Raw genomic sequence first — 13906 nt, forward strand, 5'->3', positions numbered from 1 at the left:
TTTAATTTCCTTTGCACATTTGTCAAAAGTCAGTGGATTACCTTTGCGTGTGTTTATTTCTGGACACTTTATTTTGTTCCATTGATCTATAATGCTATGATCTTGCCAAAATCATATTTTCTTGATTATTATAATTTTATGGCTAAAGCTTGAAGTTGGGTGGTATGAATGCTTTTGCTCTTTTTCACAGAGAGCAAAAAGAGCTCTCTGTTTGTTTTGGCTACTCTAGTTTTTTTTTATTTAAAAGAATAAAAAAGAGATCCCTTTACTTTTCATATATACATATATGAAGGAAATTGTAGCCCACAGTCTTCTTGCCTGAAAAATGGATAGAGGAGACTAGCAGGCTACAGCCCTTACAGTTGCAAAGAGTTGGACACGATTGAACAACTGAGCATACAAACATACATATATGTAAGAATATTTACAAAATTTTGCTTTAATTTATAATCTGTTAAAAAATTTTAAAATTTATTTGGCTGCACTGGGTCTTAGTTGCGGCATGCTGGACCAGTTCCCGAGCCAGGGAGAGAACCCAGGCCCTATTTGGTCCCCTGGCTGTGCTTTGCTAACTTCTGATACAAAAGGAGCGTAGATACTGAGTGTGTGTGCTAAGCCCCTGAGTCACTGATTCAGATGTCGGCCGCTCCTCGTGGGGTCCGGCTGGTGCGTGTGCTCCCAAGGCCCACTCTTTGTGACCCCATGGACTGTAGCCTGCCAGGCTCCTCTGTCCATGGGATTCTTCAGGCAAGAATACTGGAGTGGGTTGCCGTGCCCTTCTTCAGCGAGTCTTCCCGACTCAGGGATTGAACCCATGCCTCTTATGTCTCCTGCATTGGCAGGTGGGTTCTTTACCACTAGCGCCACCCAGGATGCCCAGTAGATACTGAGGTAAGCATTTTCACGCTTGGGGAAGAATTTGGCTTTCTTTCTGTTGGGAGTTGAGTGTGGGGCTCGGGTCAATCTCGTCAGAACTTGGGCTGCGCTGTCGTTGCCTTTGGGCTTCCTCCGTGCGGCCCCCTGGAGAGACGGGCTCCTGCGGCTCTCTTAGCTGGTTCCCCTTTTATTCCGCGATGGTCGGTGTGGTGATAGGGGAGGGGGTGGTTCTGATTCAGACCCCGGGAGCACTGGGAGCCTTCCTCCCTGCCCCTGCGCTCCTGCATGGCTTTCTCCCCCACCCGCCCCCGGGAGGAGTGCCCGCTCCGCCCCCTCTCATGCGCTGGGTTCCCTTGGGTGCGGTCTTGGTGTCCTCGTCTCTGCATGGAGCCCTTTTCTGCTCCCTTTGAGGGACAGGGAGGTGGCTTCTGGCAAAGTGTCAGCTGGATCCTCCTCTAGCCCCTCCACAGAGGGTGCAGGAAGGTGGCACCTTTTTCCAGAACCCCCTGATGTCTGTGAGCTCCTGCGGCGGTTCCTGGAGGATCCCAGCTCCTTCGTGTCAGAGTCCCCCGAGTCTCCACGTCCTCAGGCTAGCCTGCATTTGGTTTGGGGCAATTTGTTGAAATGTTACAGCTGAATCCTCTTGCTGGTTTACATGGTATTTTGTGTCTAGCCCGTAAAAGCAAGCACTTGGGTCTGGCATCTCCTTGTAGGTACCTGTCTATCTCCAGACCGTGGTGAACTGTTTGTGTTGAACTCCATTTTCGTGTGGGTTTACGGAAAGTTGTTCATCTCTTGTCTTGTACAGGAGGGAGTGATGCCCTCCCCAGTGTCTCAAGGCCCCAAACCACAGGTGCTTCTCAGACCTTGGTTGTGTCATGCTTACTTGTGGCTCATTGGCCAAAACAAGTCATGTGGCTGAGAGTGGCTTCAAGGAGTGGGGAAATGGACGTTATTCAGAGACAGGGACTTCAAGGTCAAAAGCAAGGGACGTGGATACACACAGGGGAGACAGGTGGGGGCATTTGCTCTCATATGAGTTCTATTGGGGTGGAGAAAGCAGGCACTCCGTTCTTTCTACACCATGGGATCCAGAGGGCCTGCTGCTCCCAGCTGGGCCAGGCCCTAGGAAGGACACCCAGGGCTGAAGACACCTGACCAGGGTATAAGGACCCAGGAAAGAGAGGAGAGGACCCTCAGAGCCCACCTGGGAACACGGGGCTGCCTTCCGGAAGCAGCCCAGCCCCCAGGCTCCCCGCTTTGACTCTGAGGGCCCTGGGCTGAAACCCTTCCCTGACCTCTTGCTGTGGTTCTGTCTGAGGTCCAGCTCCAGGTGTGGGGCGAGGGCTCTTTGGGCTTCCATAGACCCAGGGCTCCCCGACCAGGCCTGATCCCTTCTCTTTTGATCGTCTTTGACCTACCTTGTTGGGGGCTCTAGGAGGCAGGTGCATGTTTGACCTGTGAGGCTGGGAAAACACCCATGGATGGATGAGCCCGAGGCAAGCAGGGATTCTCTTCATTTTGCAGATGTGGTGATGTAAGCTCAGAGAGGAGAGTTGCACACAGGCCAGGGATGAGCAGGGGGCGGCGGGACACCCCCACCCTTGGTCCTGCACTGCTCTCTTGACTCAGGCTTGAAGGGTCCTGGTGTCAGAAAAGCAGTAGCTGCCCCACCTCTCCTGGGGTTAAAGGAGGGTGTAGTTAACAGCCCACTCACCTACAACCCTCTACTCAGAAGCCCTGCTAACTCTTAGAGAAAAACCCCACTGCAGGGCTAAGCTCTTTCCATGTGTGTGTATATCGGGGGAGTAGGGGATGATTGCCCATTTTACAGATGTGGAAACTGAGGCTCAGAGAGGGCAAAATGACCTGGCTGAGTGTCACGGTAGAGCTGGAACTTGAACCCAGTGTCACTGACACCACAGATACTCTGAGAATATTTCAGGAGGGCTGGTGGTCTGAAGGTGGCCAGTTATAACCCCATCGAGTCCTGCTTCTGTGTCAGGACGAGCCACTTGCCACTTGTTGAACACACCAGAGGAAATGCCCAGCTCAGCCTGGGGAAGTCAGGAAGGCTTCCTGTAAGAGGCGGCTCTGCACTGAGTGCTGAAGGACAAGTTGGCATTCCCTGAGGAGCAAGTGCAGAGTGCAAGGTTGTGTGAGAGGCATCTCAGGAAGGCTGAAGCCAGGCACATGGGGCAGGGGGTGGGCACACAGGAGGGGCCCCGAATGCTGGGGCACGGGCATCCGCCCACCTCCCCTCTTAGCAGAGCTGCTGGGGTGGAGGGCATTTCTGCTCCATAGCGTCAACTTGGAACCACGGCCCCATCCTACCTCCCCCTCCCTGAACTCGGGCTGCCTGGGCACCCCTTCCACTGTGGTGGGCATCTTCCTCCTCTGAGCTCCCTCAGGGCCCTCAGATTCTCTGGGATCTTGGGGTTTCCCCAGTCCTGGCCCAGCCAGACCTCCTCAGCCTGGTCGCCGATGCCTCCCTCACCAGGCTGAGCAGGACTCCAGGAGCCGCCTCCTCACTCCCATGCATCCCACAGGGCATCCTTCCCCTCCACCGGGGCCTCGGGGTCTCCCTCTCTGCAGTTGGAGTGGAGACCCCACCGGCTGGCTGGCTGGAGTGCAGTGTGGCCAGCAGGGCTCAAAGGAAGTTGGCGCTGGTCTGGCTCTCTAAGAGCCCCCGTGGCTTATGTTTGAACATTTGCCTCCTTCCCTGATCAGCAGCCATGGCTGCATCCAGTGGGAGCAGGGAGAGGAGGACGAGGCGTGGTCATGGCGGTGATGGCCCCAGGAAAGGGGAGGAGAAGCTGGGCCACTGCCCAGGTCCCCGGGGAACCTGCCCTGCTGGTGGCTGGGGCCGCGGTGGGTGCTGGGTGGTGCCCCCCCAGGGAGGGCCTTGGGCTGTGTTGTGCTCCTGAGTTTACTCAGGGTGACAGTGGAGGGTCCTGGTCCCCACCCCTCCCTGACAGCTGGGGTCACACAGCTCAGGGGCAGCCCTCTTGCCTGCCTCTCCAGTCCCTTCCAGAACCTTCCAGAAGGCAACAGGCTCTGTTTCCCTTCCATCTGCTTCATGATGGGTGGATAGGATTATGGTGATTTAAAACTTCTCTTGGCTTGTCTTCCCTGGTGTGACTTCCCAGGCGGCTCAGACGGTAAAGAGTGTGAGAGCTGGGTTTGATCCATAGGTTGGGAAGATCCCCCGGAGGAGGAAATGACAACTGACTCCAGTGTTCTTGCCTGGAGAACCCTTGGACAGAGAAGCCTGGCGGGCTATAGTCCAAGGGTTGCAAAGAGTCGGGCACAATAGTGACTAAGCACACAGCCCAGCACCTAGTCTGTCAGACCCTGCTGCGTTCCGAAATGGGTACTGCTGGGCCCGGAAGGGCTGAGCCCCCGCTGCACCGACGGGGCCTCACTCAGATGTCGGCCGCTCCTCGTGGGGTCCGGCTGGTGTCTGTGCCCCCAGGACAGAGAAGGGGCCCTGTGGACAAGCCTGGCAGGGGCGCAGGTCTGACCCACGTCAGGGAAGCCCCAGGGCTTGTGTGGAGGAGGGGGCTGTCCTTGAGTCACCCAGCAGTCTCTTAACGAATAAAACTGGCAGAAATTCTGAGTTTCCAAGTTTATTGTTGGTGGTTCTTTTAAAGTCTCAAGAATCATTCTTGCAAAAGCTAACATTTTAATCTACTCAGACTAAGAGGGGTCCTGAGCTCAGTGGGGCAGCCCGGGGCCCTCCAGAGCGGCCGTTGCCAACCCTGGAGCCCAGGCCTGGGCTGACCTCAGAAAGATGCAGGTTGGGCGCGGGTGTGGGCTGTGCTTGGGGGGATGCCCCGGACGTTCATGAGGCCCTCTGCTGATAGATTTCCTGAGGCGTGGGGACAGGCCCTGCGGTCCCTGTCTGTCGGCGCTGGGCTCACGGTGCAGGGCCCCTACTGGAGGAAGGCCCGGAGGAAGTCGTTGTAGGAGATTTTTGAAGACAGCGTCTTGTCATAATACTCCAGGATGTGGAAGAACTCCTCCTCGGAGAGGTTGATGCTGTACTGCCTCAGGACCTGCGGGGGAGAGGCGCCGCCCCTGGTACTGGAGCCGTTCAAGACCAAGACCAAGGGGGCTGGCTGCCAGGAAGGGGCTGGGCCCTTGCCCACCTCTCCTCCCTCCCCGAGCCTGGACAGCCCACCTCCAGAGTCACGCCCTCCCCCCGCACCCCCCACCCCTCCAGCAAGGCAGCCCTGTCTAGCAGCACAGGTGTTGCGAGGCTGGTCAACGTGGAGGACGAGGAAGACGGACAGAGCGGAGGGGATTGGAGGGAGACTAGCCACGGAGCTGTAACTAGGTGGGAGGCCTGGGGGTGCAGCTTCAAGGGAGGGGAGGAGGGCAGGCGCAGGCTTCAGCGCGTAGTTACGACTCAATAGTAATACATCCAGGGCAGAGCCTGCTGGTTTCCCAACCACTATCCACTGGCCCTTCCCCTTCCATTATCAGACCCTGATTTTCTTCCAGGCTACTGTGTGCCCAGCCAAAATGAAAGGTGACAATTCTCAGCCTCTCTCACAGTTCTGGGCACTAAAACGAAATGAGAATGCTATGCTGGACTTTTAGGAAGCCTCCTCTAAAGAAAACAGGCATGCCCTCCTTCTCTCTTTGCTGCCTGGAATGCTGAAGTGATGCTAAGGCTCCAGCAGCTGTCTTGGGCTATGAGGTGACCTTGGGGAAGGAATCCAGGTGTTGAGGATGGTAGAAAAAAAAATACAGATGTCCCTGATGACAGTCCAGACACCATGCCAGCTCCGGACTTCCTACCTCTGGGATTCTTTTACATGAGAAGAAAACTACCATGTCTAAGCTGCTGTGATTTATTTCACCTCTGTTACATGCAACTGAGACAAACTGTGATAGATACTCTATTAAATAAATACGAAGATTAGGTTATACATTTCCTACGTATATTTTGTGTTATAATTCATTTCTCAGAGGAGGCTAGAGAGCGGGGTTGGAAGAACCCCAGTTTCCTCCAGGGCCAGCAGGACTGGCCCGGGCCCATGGGGCTGAGGTCAGCTGGCCTGCCTCTGGGGCTGATGGGCTGAGAGCAAGAAAGGGGAGTGAACCTGGGGTCCGGAGGGCCCAGCACCCATCAGGTCTCATTGCCAAGGGCAACGTCTCCGTTTCTCTTGCCCCCTCCCTGCTTGTCACCCACCCCAAGTTCCTAGGGTGTTATCTTCTTTCTCTTCTCTGGCTGAGAATTGTATTTGACCCCAAAGTAAAGACCAGGGCTTCTCTGGTGGTTCAGACAGTAAAGAATCTGCCTGCAATGCGGGCGACCCAGGTTTGATCCATGGGTCGGGAAGATCCCCTGGAGAAGGGCATGGCAACCCACTCCAGTATTCTTCCTTGGAGAATTCCATGGGCAGAGAAGCCTGGCAGGCTATAGTCTTGCAAAGGGTTGGACATGAGTGAGTGACTAACCAGCGCTGTGAGCTGGAGCCCACGTCAGGGAGATGACAGGGTATTCACGACCTCCAGCGACAGGCCTAGCCCCACCCACTGTGTGTGTGTTGCTGGGGCAGGGGTGGGGGATTGCTCCAGGGGGACCCTCATTCTCTAGTGCCCTGCATGCTGCTGCTAAGTCACTTCAGTCGTGTCCGACTCTGTGTGACCCCAGAGACGGCACCCACCAGGCTCCCCCTTCCCTGGGGTTCTCCAGGCAAGAACACTGGAGTGGGTTGCCATTTCCTTCTCCAATGCATACAAGTAAAAAGTGAAAGTGAAGTCGATCAGTCGTGTCTGACTCTTAGTGACCCATGAACTGCCGCCTACCAGGCTCCTCCGTCCATGGGATTTTCCAGGGGGTCCTTGCAAATTCAGACCCACTAACTGCCGTTCATCTGCCTGCATTGCTATTTAAGAAAAGGTTTTTACATAAAAAATTTTTTGTTTTAGTTGTTGAAGCGAAGAGAAATCTAAGGAATACATTTTTCCTAAGTGCACTGAGAGGTAATAACCCTTTCTTGCTTTGATGTCTTGACTGAGTGTTTTTTCCTGGCTATAATATTTGATTTTTAATCTAACATTCTAGACTTCAATTATTTTCTCAACCTCAGTGGTTAGCTAGGGCAGGGATGGGAGAGAGAAGCAAAGAATGGGAGCCGGCCCGCTGACAATTTGAGGAGTTCTGAATTATTCCAAATGTGGGAGTTTTAAGTCACCCTTGAGGGTGGCCCGTTTCTTTCCTTCGGGAGGAAACCCTCCAAATGTTAACTTCCAAAGGTTCTGCAGGGTAAAGTCTAGCATAGATTCTGTTCCAGAGGTGGGGCTGTTGGGGGGCGTCACGATCACAGCTGGTAGACTGGGGCAGGCGAGGTGCTCCCCTAGACCGGCAGGAGAGGCCCCGGAGTCCAGTCTCTACTGGGGTAGCTGGTTGACCAGACTGCATGGTCTGGGGTGGGCAGCCCCTCCATGCCAGGACAGCGGAGGGAGAGGGGAGGACTGAGCAGGGGGCTCTTGCAGGGCAGGGCTGGGGTCTGCAGACCCTGAGTAGCCACGCCCGGGACGTGCCTCAGTCTCCGAGGTCATCATTCTGCTCTGCGGCCTCGCATGGGGTGTAGGCCAGGCTCTGAGGAGCAGCGGCAGCAGACGGCTGCACTCAGGTGTTGGTGCCCCGGGAAGGCCCGGCGGGGTTCTAAAAGCCTTTGGGGTGGGGACAGCCTGGGGTTGGCAGCAGACGACAAGTGGACGCAGCCTCCAGTAACCTGGGGGAACCCAGGAAGTGAGATCTGGACAGCTTGCCCGCGCCTGGGCCTTCCTCCGGGGCTGGGGGCTCCTTTGGTGAGGTTTTTCTGGCCGCTGGCATTTGGCAACTGCGTCCTATTTGGAGGGAGAAGCCCCGCAAGAGCCACGCTCACCTTCCTGAAGTCAGCCACGCTGAGAAACCCCGTCCCGCCCTCGTCGTAGGCCTTGAACGTGCGCCGCATCGGCCTCCAGCAGTGCACGATCTTGGGCTGAATCCGAAGCAAGGCGGAGTAAAAGGAGCAGGTCTCGGCACCAGCTTCTTTCTGGGAGAAGAGCCAAAACCCACGAGGAGGTGAGAAAGGAGCTCTGGGGTGGGAAGGATGGTGTGGACAGGCTGTGGCCGAAGGGGGAAGCAAGGTGCTGTGAGCTCCTCTCCTGGGCCTGGCTTCTGTCTTGGCCTCCAGAGCTCACTCCCCACCCAGGGTTCCCAGCTAGAAGGGAGTCTGCAGGTTCATCCCAGGTGGCTCGGTGGTAAAGAATCTGCCTGCCAACATAGGAGATGCAGGTTCGATCCCTGAGTTGGGAAGATCCCTTGGAGGAGGAAATGGCAACCCACTCTAGTGTTCTTGCCTGGAGAATCCTGTGGACAGAGGAGCCTGGCGGGCTGCAGTCCATGGGGACGCAAAGACTCGGACACGATTTAGTGACTAAACAAATCTCATCACAAACAGCATCTCCTGGGAGGAAGGTAGGTCTCTTCATCCCCATTTCCTGGATTGGGAAATGGAGGCTCAAGGAGGCAAAGGGGCAGGATCAGGACCCCTCGGGGCTCCGTTTGATGCCAACACTACCAGACCACCTCCCAGGGAACCCGTCCCCATGTATTTGAGGGGATGGCCAGGCAGATAACCGAAATAGTTTGGGGGGGGGAGAAAGAGGTTCAATTTGGATCTTCTAGTAGGTTCTTATAATGAACAGAGTTTTTAAAAAATCGCAAGGTTGTAATTATATCTAGTAATTAGACAGCACACTACACTGTGATTATTTCATTTAGGTGCTATTAGATTTGAAAACAAGATATTTTAGCATGATTTAGCCCCAACACATGTCTGAATATCACAGAGGTGAACTGTAGGCAATAATGTGTAATACATTTTGGGAAAGTTTAATTTTTAACATGGCACCACGTAAAACACATTAGTACAATGTTAAATTGCTTTCAATTTTTGCATCCTTTAGCACCTATGATAGAAACTCACCAGATCCCCGGTAGCTTTCTCAGCAGCCAATTTACCAATCAGCTGGTCCCCACCCACGGAAGAGAAGGGATTCTGTGAGCACTTGCTCTTCCCACACCTAAGTCCGGCTTGAGAAAGGGTTTTCCCATCCCAGCCCGGGACACCACCCCACCCAGGGGTCCTTGGCTGCTAGCAGTGCCCCCCAGAAGCAAAGTCCCGGGGCTCCCCTGGTGGCGCACTTGTTAAGAATCTGCCTACAAATGCAGGAGAGACATGGGTTAGATCCCTGGTCCTGGGAGATTCCATGTGCCTCGGAGCAACTCAGCCAGTGCTCCACAACTGCTGAAAGTGAAGTTGCTCAGTCGCGTCCGACTCTTTGCGACCCCATGGACTGCAGCCTACCAGGCTCCTTTGTCCATGGGATTTTCCAGGCAAGAGTACTGGAGTGGGCTGCTGTTTCCTTCTCTAGGGGATCTTCCCAACCCAGGGATTGAACCCGGGTCTCTGGCACTGCAGGCAGACACTTTCCTGTCTGAGCCAGCAGGGAAAGCTTGTGCTCTAGAGCCTGGGAGCTGCAGCCACTGAGACCCCACAAGCCTGGAGCCTGCGCTCTGCAACAAGAGAAGCCGCCACCGTGAGAAGCCCGTGCAGCACAACGCGAGAGTAACCCCCGCTCGCTGCAAATAGACAGAAGCCTGTGCAGCAAAAAGAGACCCAGCACAGCCAAAATAAATAAATAACTGGAATTATTTAAAAAAAAAAAAAGCAAAGCCCCAGCTCACTTCCTCAGAGGAGTGTCTGCTGTTAAGGCTACAGAGAAAGCCTCAAAGCGCTGGAAAAGGAAATGGCCCTTGAGATGGCTGGTGCGGTGGGGCCGGGGGCCACCTGCAGAGGGGACCAGTCAAGGGCAGGGCGGGCCCTGGTCCCACTCCTTCCTGGGAGAGGCTCCCGGGAGTCTCACCACCTGTCAATCAGGCCCAGGGTGGGCTCCTGGATGGAAGGCAGGACTGTCCTGAGCTGCGGAGTGGAGGCTGTGGTTGGGTTTGGGTGAATGACCAGAGCTGGGGGCAAGGCAGGGGCACATGGAGGTGAGCTGGGACATCTGCCCGGGGGCCCAGGCTCCTGGTTGGGGGGTGGGGGGTCCTATCCCAGAGCGTCTCTCACTTCCCATACACAATCTCAGTCAGCCCCAGCCCCCCAAGCAGTCCATGAGCAGCCTTTGGACGCCTCTGTGAGGGTAGGCGATTCACCTAGGAGCAGGCTGGCCTCTGCTCACAGGGGGCTTGGAAGGGGGCGTGGAGCCTCTTCCCAGCAGGCCACCCCTCACTTACAGAACTGAGGCCCAAAGAAGCCGAGGAGGGCCAGAGCGGGCAGGCGTCTCCATGGCTCTTCAGTTATGCTCGCAGGCTGGCCCTCTGACAACTGAACGAGGAAAGTATTTTCTCTACTTACAGAATAATTGAGCTAGAGAAATAATTGTCATAAAGCCAAGTTTTCCTTCCATAGTTTGTTGTAAGCCTTTGGTGCTAGCTCTTGCTTGTCTAAACTAGAAACTATGGTGAGATGCGGCGCGATTTTGCACAGAATGACAGATTTCGCTGTATGGAATCCACTGTTTGCTGGCTTGCCGGGAGCCGCCACGGGAGATCCCACCCGTGACAGGGTCATGCGGAAGAGAACTGTTAAGCAAGGCTTCAGGACTCGAGGGGCTCCCTAGGCTTTCTCGAGCATCTGCCCCAGAACCAGAATCTGTCTGTTTTACGACTTCATGACTTTCACCAACTCCTCTGACATTAGCAGGGGGCTATCCCTGACCACCTTCCTCTGGAGAAAATCAACTTAGGGCTATAGCTAATAAGTCTCCTGGACATGAGAAAAGTATTTCCAATCAAAACCCCTCTGTTAGCATTATAGCTTGCTTGGCAGGTATATCTAGCTATGCATATGATTATTTACATCCTCCCAACTGTGAGAGGCATGGAAAGCCTAAAACATAGAGCCTTTCAAAGAGTTAAAAGTTATTAGAGTAGTGTTAATGTAGGATTTCGTTATTTGACCAATGCTTGTTGCTAAGTTCCCACATCTCTTACCCACTGTGCACCTGGGAGTGCATTAGTTAACATAGTGAGAAAGTAAGAAAAACAAGTGTAGCCTTGAAATTAACCACATCAGACTTTTGAGCTAATAGGTTCTTTCTTGTAACTCACTGCACCTTTACTCCGTGAGAAATGTAACTTGTTTAATACTTTTTGAGGCTGATGTAGATTAGAAATATAAGAAAAAAACATTTCCAGGGAAAATAAGTTTTCTGGTTGAACAGCCTTTATCAAAAGAGGGTCATAAAATGTTCACAGGCCTCCAAGGCCAGAAGATAATGTACACAATATTGTTTATGGGAAAGGTTTGCAGAAAAATCCTGGTTTCGATAAAGACAAAACAGATGTAATGTTTGGGCTGACTCTGTATGACTCTGCATCTTTCATTTCCCTCTGTGTACAAGTAAAGGTATAAAAGACCCTTTTGAAAATAAAAACAAGGGGCCTCGCTTGAAGAAGCTTGGTCACCCCGTGTTTTTCTTTTTTCTCTTTTTTTTTCTCTCTTACTTTATTTTTTCAGGCTGATCCCTTGGAGCATAGAGGCTCCCTGCGTTCACTTTTCTGCCCAGGTTTCTAAGACCTGAACGGGAAGACATTCTGTGTCTTCACTCCCTCGGGAGACCGGGAAGGCACCTGTGGCCTCCGTGAACAGGGCAAACTTCTTGTCTCGAAGTTTTACTGGCTTTCTATGTAAACCAAGGAATATCAGCCTCTTTCTCTCCTCTATTTTCTTATCTACAGTATTCTTTCCTTATCTCTCTCTAAATCAATCGCCGATGCCGTTTTTCCTTCAGGTTCCCCTGGGTTCTGCGGGGGCTGGACCCCGACACTGGCAGGTGCACCATCACTCAGCCGCTGCTGGGATGTGGGGGCCTGGGTAGGGGTCTGGGTCGGGGGCTGCCAGGCTTGCCCCACACCTCTGGTCCCCACAGCTGGGTCTGAGGGTGACTGGCATTGGCTGCGTTTGTCTCCAAGTCAACAATGCCTGTTCGTACTTATTTAATTCAGAGTAACTTAATTCAGTGTTACAGATGGTAGAACATGAGTGTGGAAAGTCTTCATGCTTTGGAAAGACTTGAGAAAGGCGTGTCCTTAACAGTGTGGTTGACCTGGGTGTGGGTGAGAATCATACAGTTACAAATGACAGAAAAAGGGTAAAAATCCAGGGGCCCTCCAGTTGCAAGATTTAAGCATCTTTAGGGTCTCATTCCTCTTCAAAGAAGCAACAACAGGACTGCAGACAACGCATCGTGGGTGCAGCTTATGCAAGAAAGATCACGCGTCTCTGAGCAAGGCCTGCCGTCTCAGACGCCGGAGGAGCGAGCAAGCAGTCACGTGTAAGGCACCGGTGTTTCCCTTCACTGTGGCCGCCCCCCCCCCACAACCTGTGCCTCAAGTTAAGTGACCTAAATCTGCTCCCGGCGGTCCTGTGAGCCACTGACTGTTCCCTCTGTCAACCCACAGAAGTCCCCTTGGGCAGGTGCCACTCAACCGGCTTGCGAGCCTTGAATCCTGGCTACTGGTTCCCAGCCTGGGGTCTCCAGACCTTTACAGGTTTGTAAAGGTTCATACATGCACCGCTTGCATGAAGTGAAATGACAGAGTTTAGGAGGAGTTGAGAAAAAAGAAAGAAACCCGGCTAGCCCGGCCCCACCCCTGTCCTCCGGGTGAGTCACACACCATTTCATTCGCATTCTGGACGTTCATTCTCTGCATCAGTGAGGTCTCCTTTGCTTTTAACAGGAGGACGCAGCTCTGCATGAGGCGGCAGTAAGCGAACTTCCCGTTGTTCTTCTTTCCAATCACAGCTTTCACTCACTCACTCACTCATCACTCATCACTTGCTGAGACGCCCCAGCCGGGTCCTTGCTTCACAGGCTTGTGGCCGCTGGCTGGACGGATGTGGAAACACATAGGCAGGCGACAGGGTAAGTGTGGCCAGGACGGAGAGGACCCCGCGTCCTGCTGGGCTCCCTCTGTCCTGGCTTAGCCTGCTGGCCCAGCTTGGCCTGGTCTCTGTTGCTGCAGTCACAGCAGTAGGAACACAGCACTGTGGGGGCCATGACCGCAGGCAGCGAGAGCGTGGAGCGAGGTTCCTGCCGCACAGGAGTCGGGCAGGGCCGGGCAGGTGGGGAGGAGGGAAGGTTCCATGTGCTGGGGTGTGGGCCCAGCAGGGGCTCCCCTGGGGTCAGCAATTCAGACTTGGCCCTCTGCGCAAGCATTTTCAACTGGGCTTCAGAGATACGCTCTCAGGGGTCTGCTGCTGCTGCTGCTGCGGCTGCTAAGTCACTTCAGTCGTGTCCGACCCTGTGCTAGGCTACACCAAATTGTGCATTTGGGGTTTTCATTCTAATGATGACCTTAAAGTTCCATTCTGGAACACCAGGACCTCCCTGAAGAGACAACCATCGTGCACTTTGAGAATCTGTGTCTGGCTTTCTTTCTTTATAATTAATTATTTTTGGTTGCTCTGGGTTTTCGTTGCATCAACAGTATGCAGCAATTAGAGGGAGCGTAAATCCAACCAATTTTTATAAATACTTGAAGTTTACCAAAGTGATAAGTAAGCAAGTAATTATGAGTCGCTCAGTCGTGTCTGATTCTTTGTGATCCCATGGACTGTAGCCCGCACCAGGCTTCTCTGGTCCATGGGATTCTCCAGGCAAGAATACCGGAGTGGGTAGCCATCCCCTTCTCCAGGGGGTCTTCCTGACCCAGAGATTGAACCTGGATCTCCTGCAATGCAAGTGGATTCTTTACCCTCTGAGCCACCAGGGAAGCCCATTTGAAGTTTACCAAAGTGATACATGGCAAACATTGAACCAACAGCGCCGAGCTGTGTCCTTGGCTGCCCCTGGCCCCCCGGCCACCTTCCTGGGCTCTCAAAACCCGTCCCTGTTTATATTCTGCCCAGAGACGGCGACCAGCCTGCAGGTTCTAGCCCCGAGAGTCACGTGTGCTGAC

The 13906-nt window shown here is 53.8% G+C and overlaps 1 protein-coding gene across 1 annotated transcript in view; it reads right to left on the minus strand.

Moving 5' to 3' along the window:
- Positions 1 to 4811: 4811 nt before the first annotated feature.
- The window catches only part of EFCAB6 (EF-hand calcium binding domain 6), a 232641-nt gene continuing 223546 nt past the window's right edge, over positions 4812 to 13906 (minus strand). Inside the window, exons 30-32 of the mRNA XM_068971554.1 lie at positions 12623 to 12750; positions 7782 to 7931; positions 4812 to 4934 (exon numbers count right to left, since the gene is read on the minus strand). Coding sequence (XP_068827655.1) covers positions 4812 to 4934; positions 7782 to 7931; positions 12623 to 12750 — 401 coding nt within the window. The remainder of the gene's footprint in view (positions 4935 to 7781; positions 7932 to 12622; positions 12751 to 13906) is intronic.

Source organism: Capricornis sumatraensis, chromosome 4 (assembly GCF_032405125.1).
Source record: "Capricornis sumatraensis isolate serow.1 chromosome 4, serow.2, whole genome shotgun sequence".
In the NCBI taxonomy this organism is placed as follows: domain Eukaryota; kingdom Metazoa; phylum Chordata; class Mammalia; order Artiodactyla; family Bovidae; genus Capricornis; species Capricornis sumatraensis.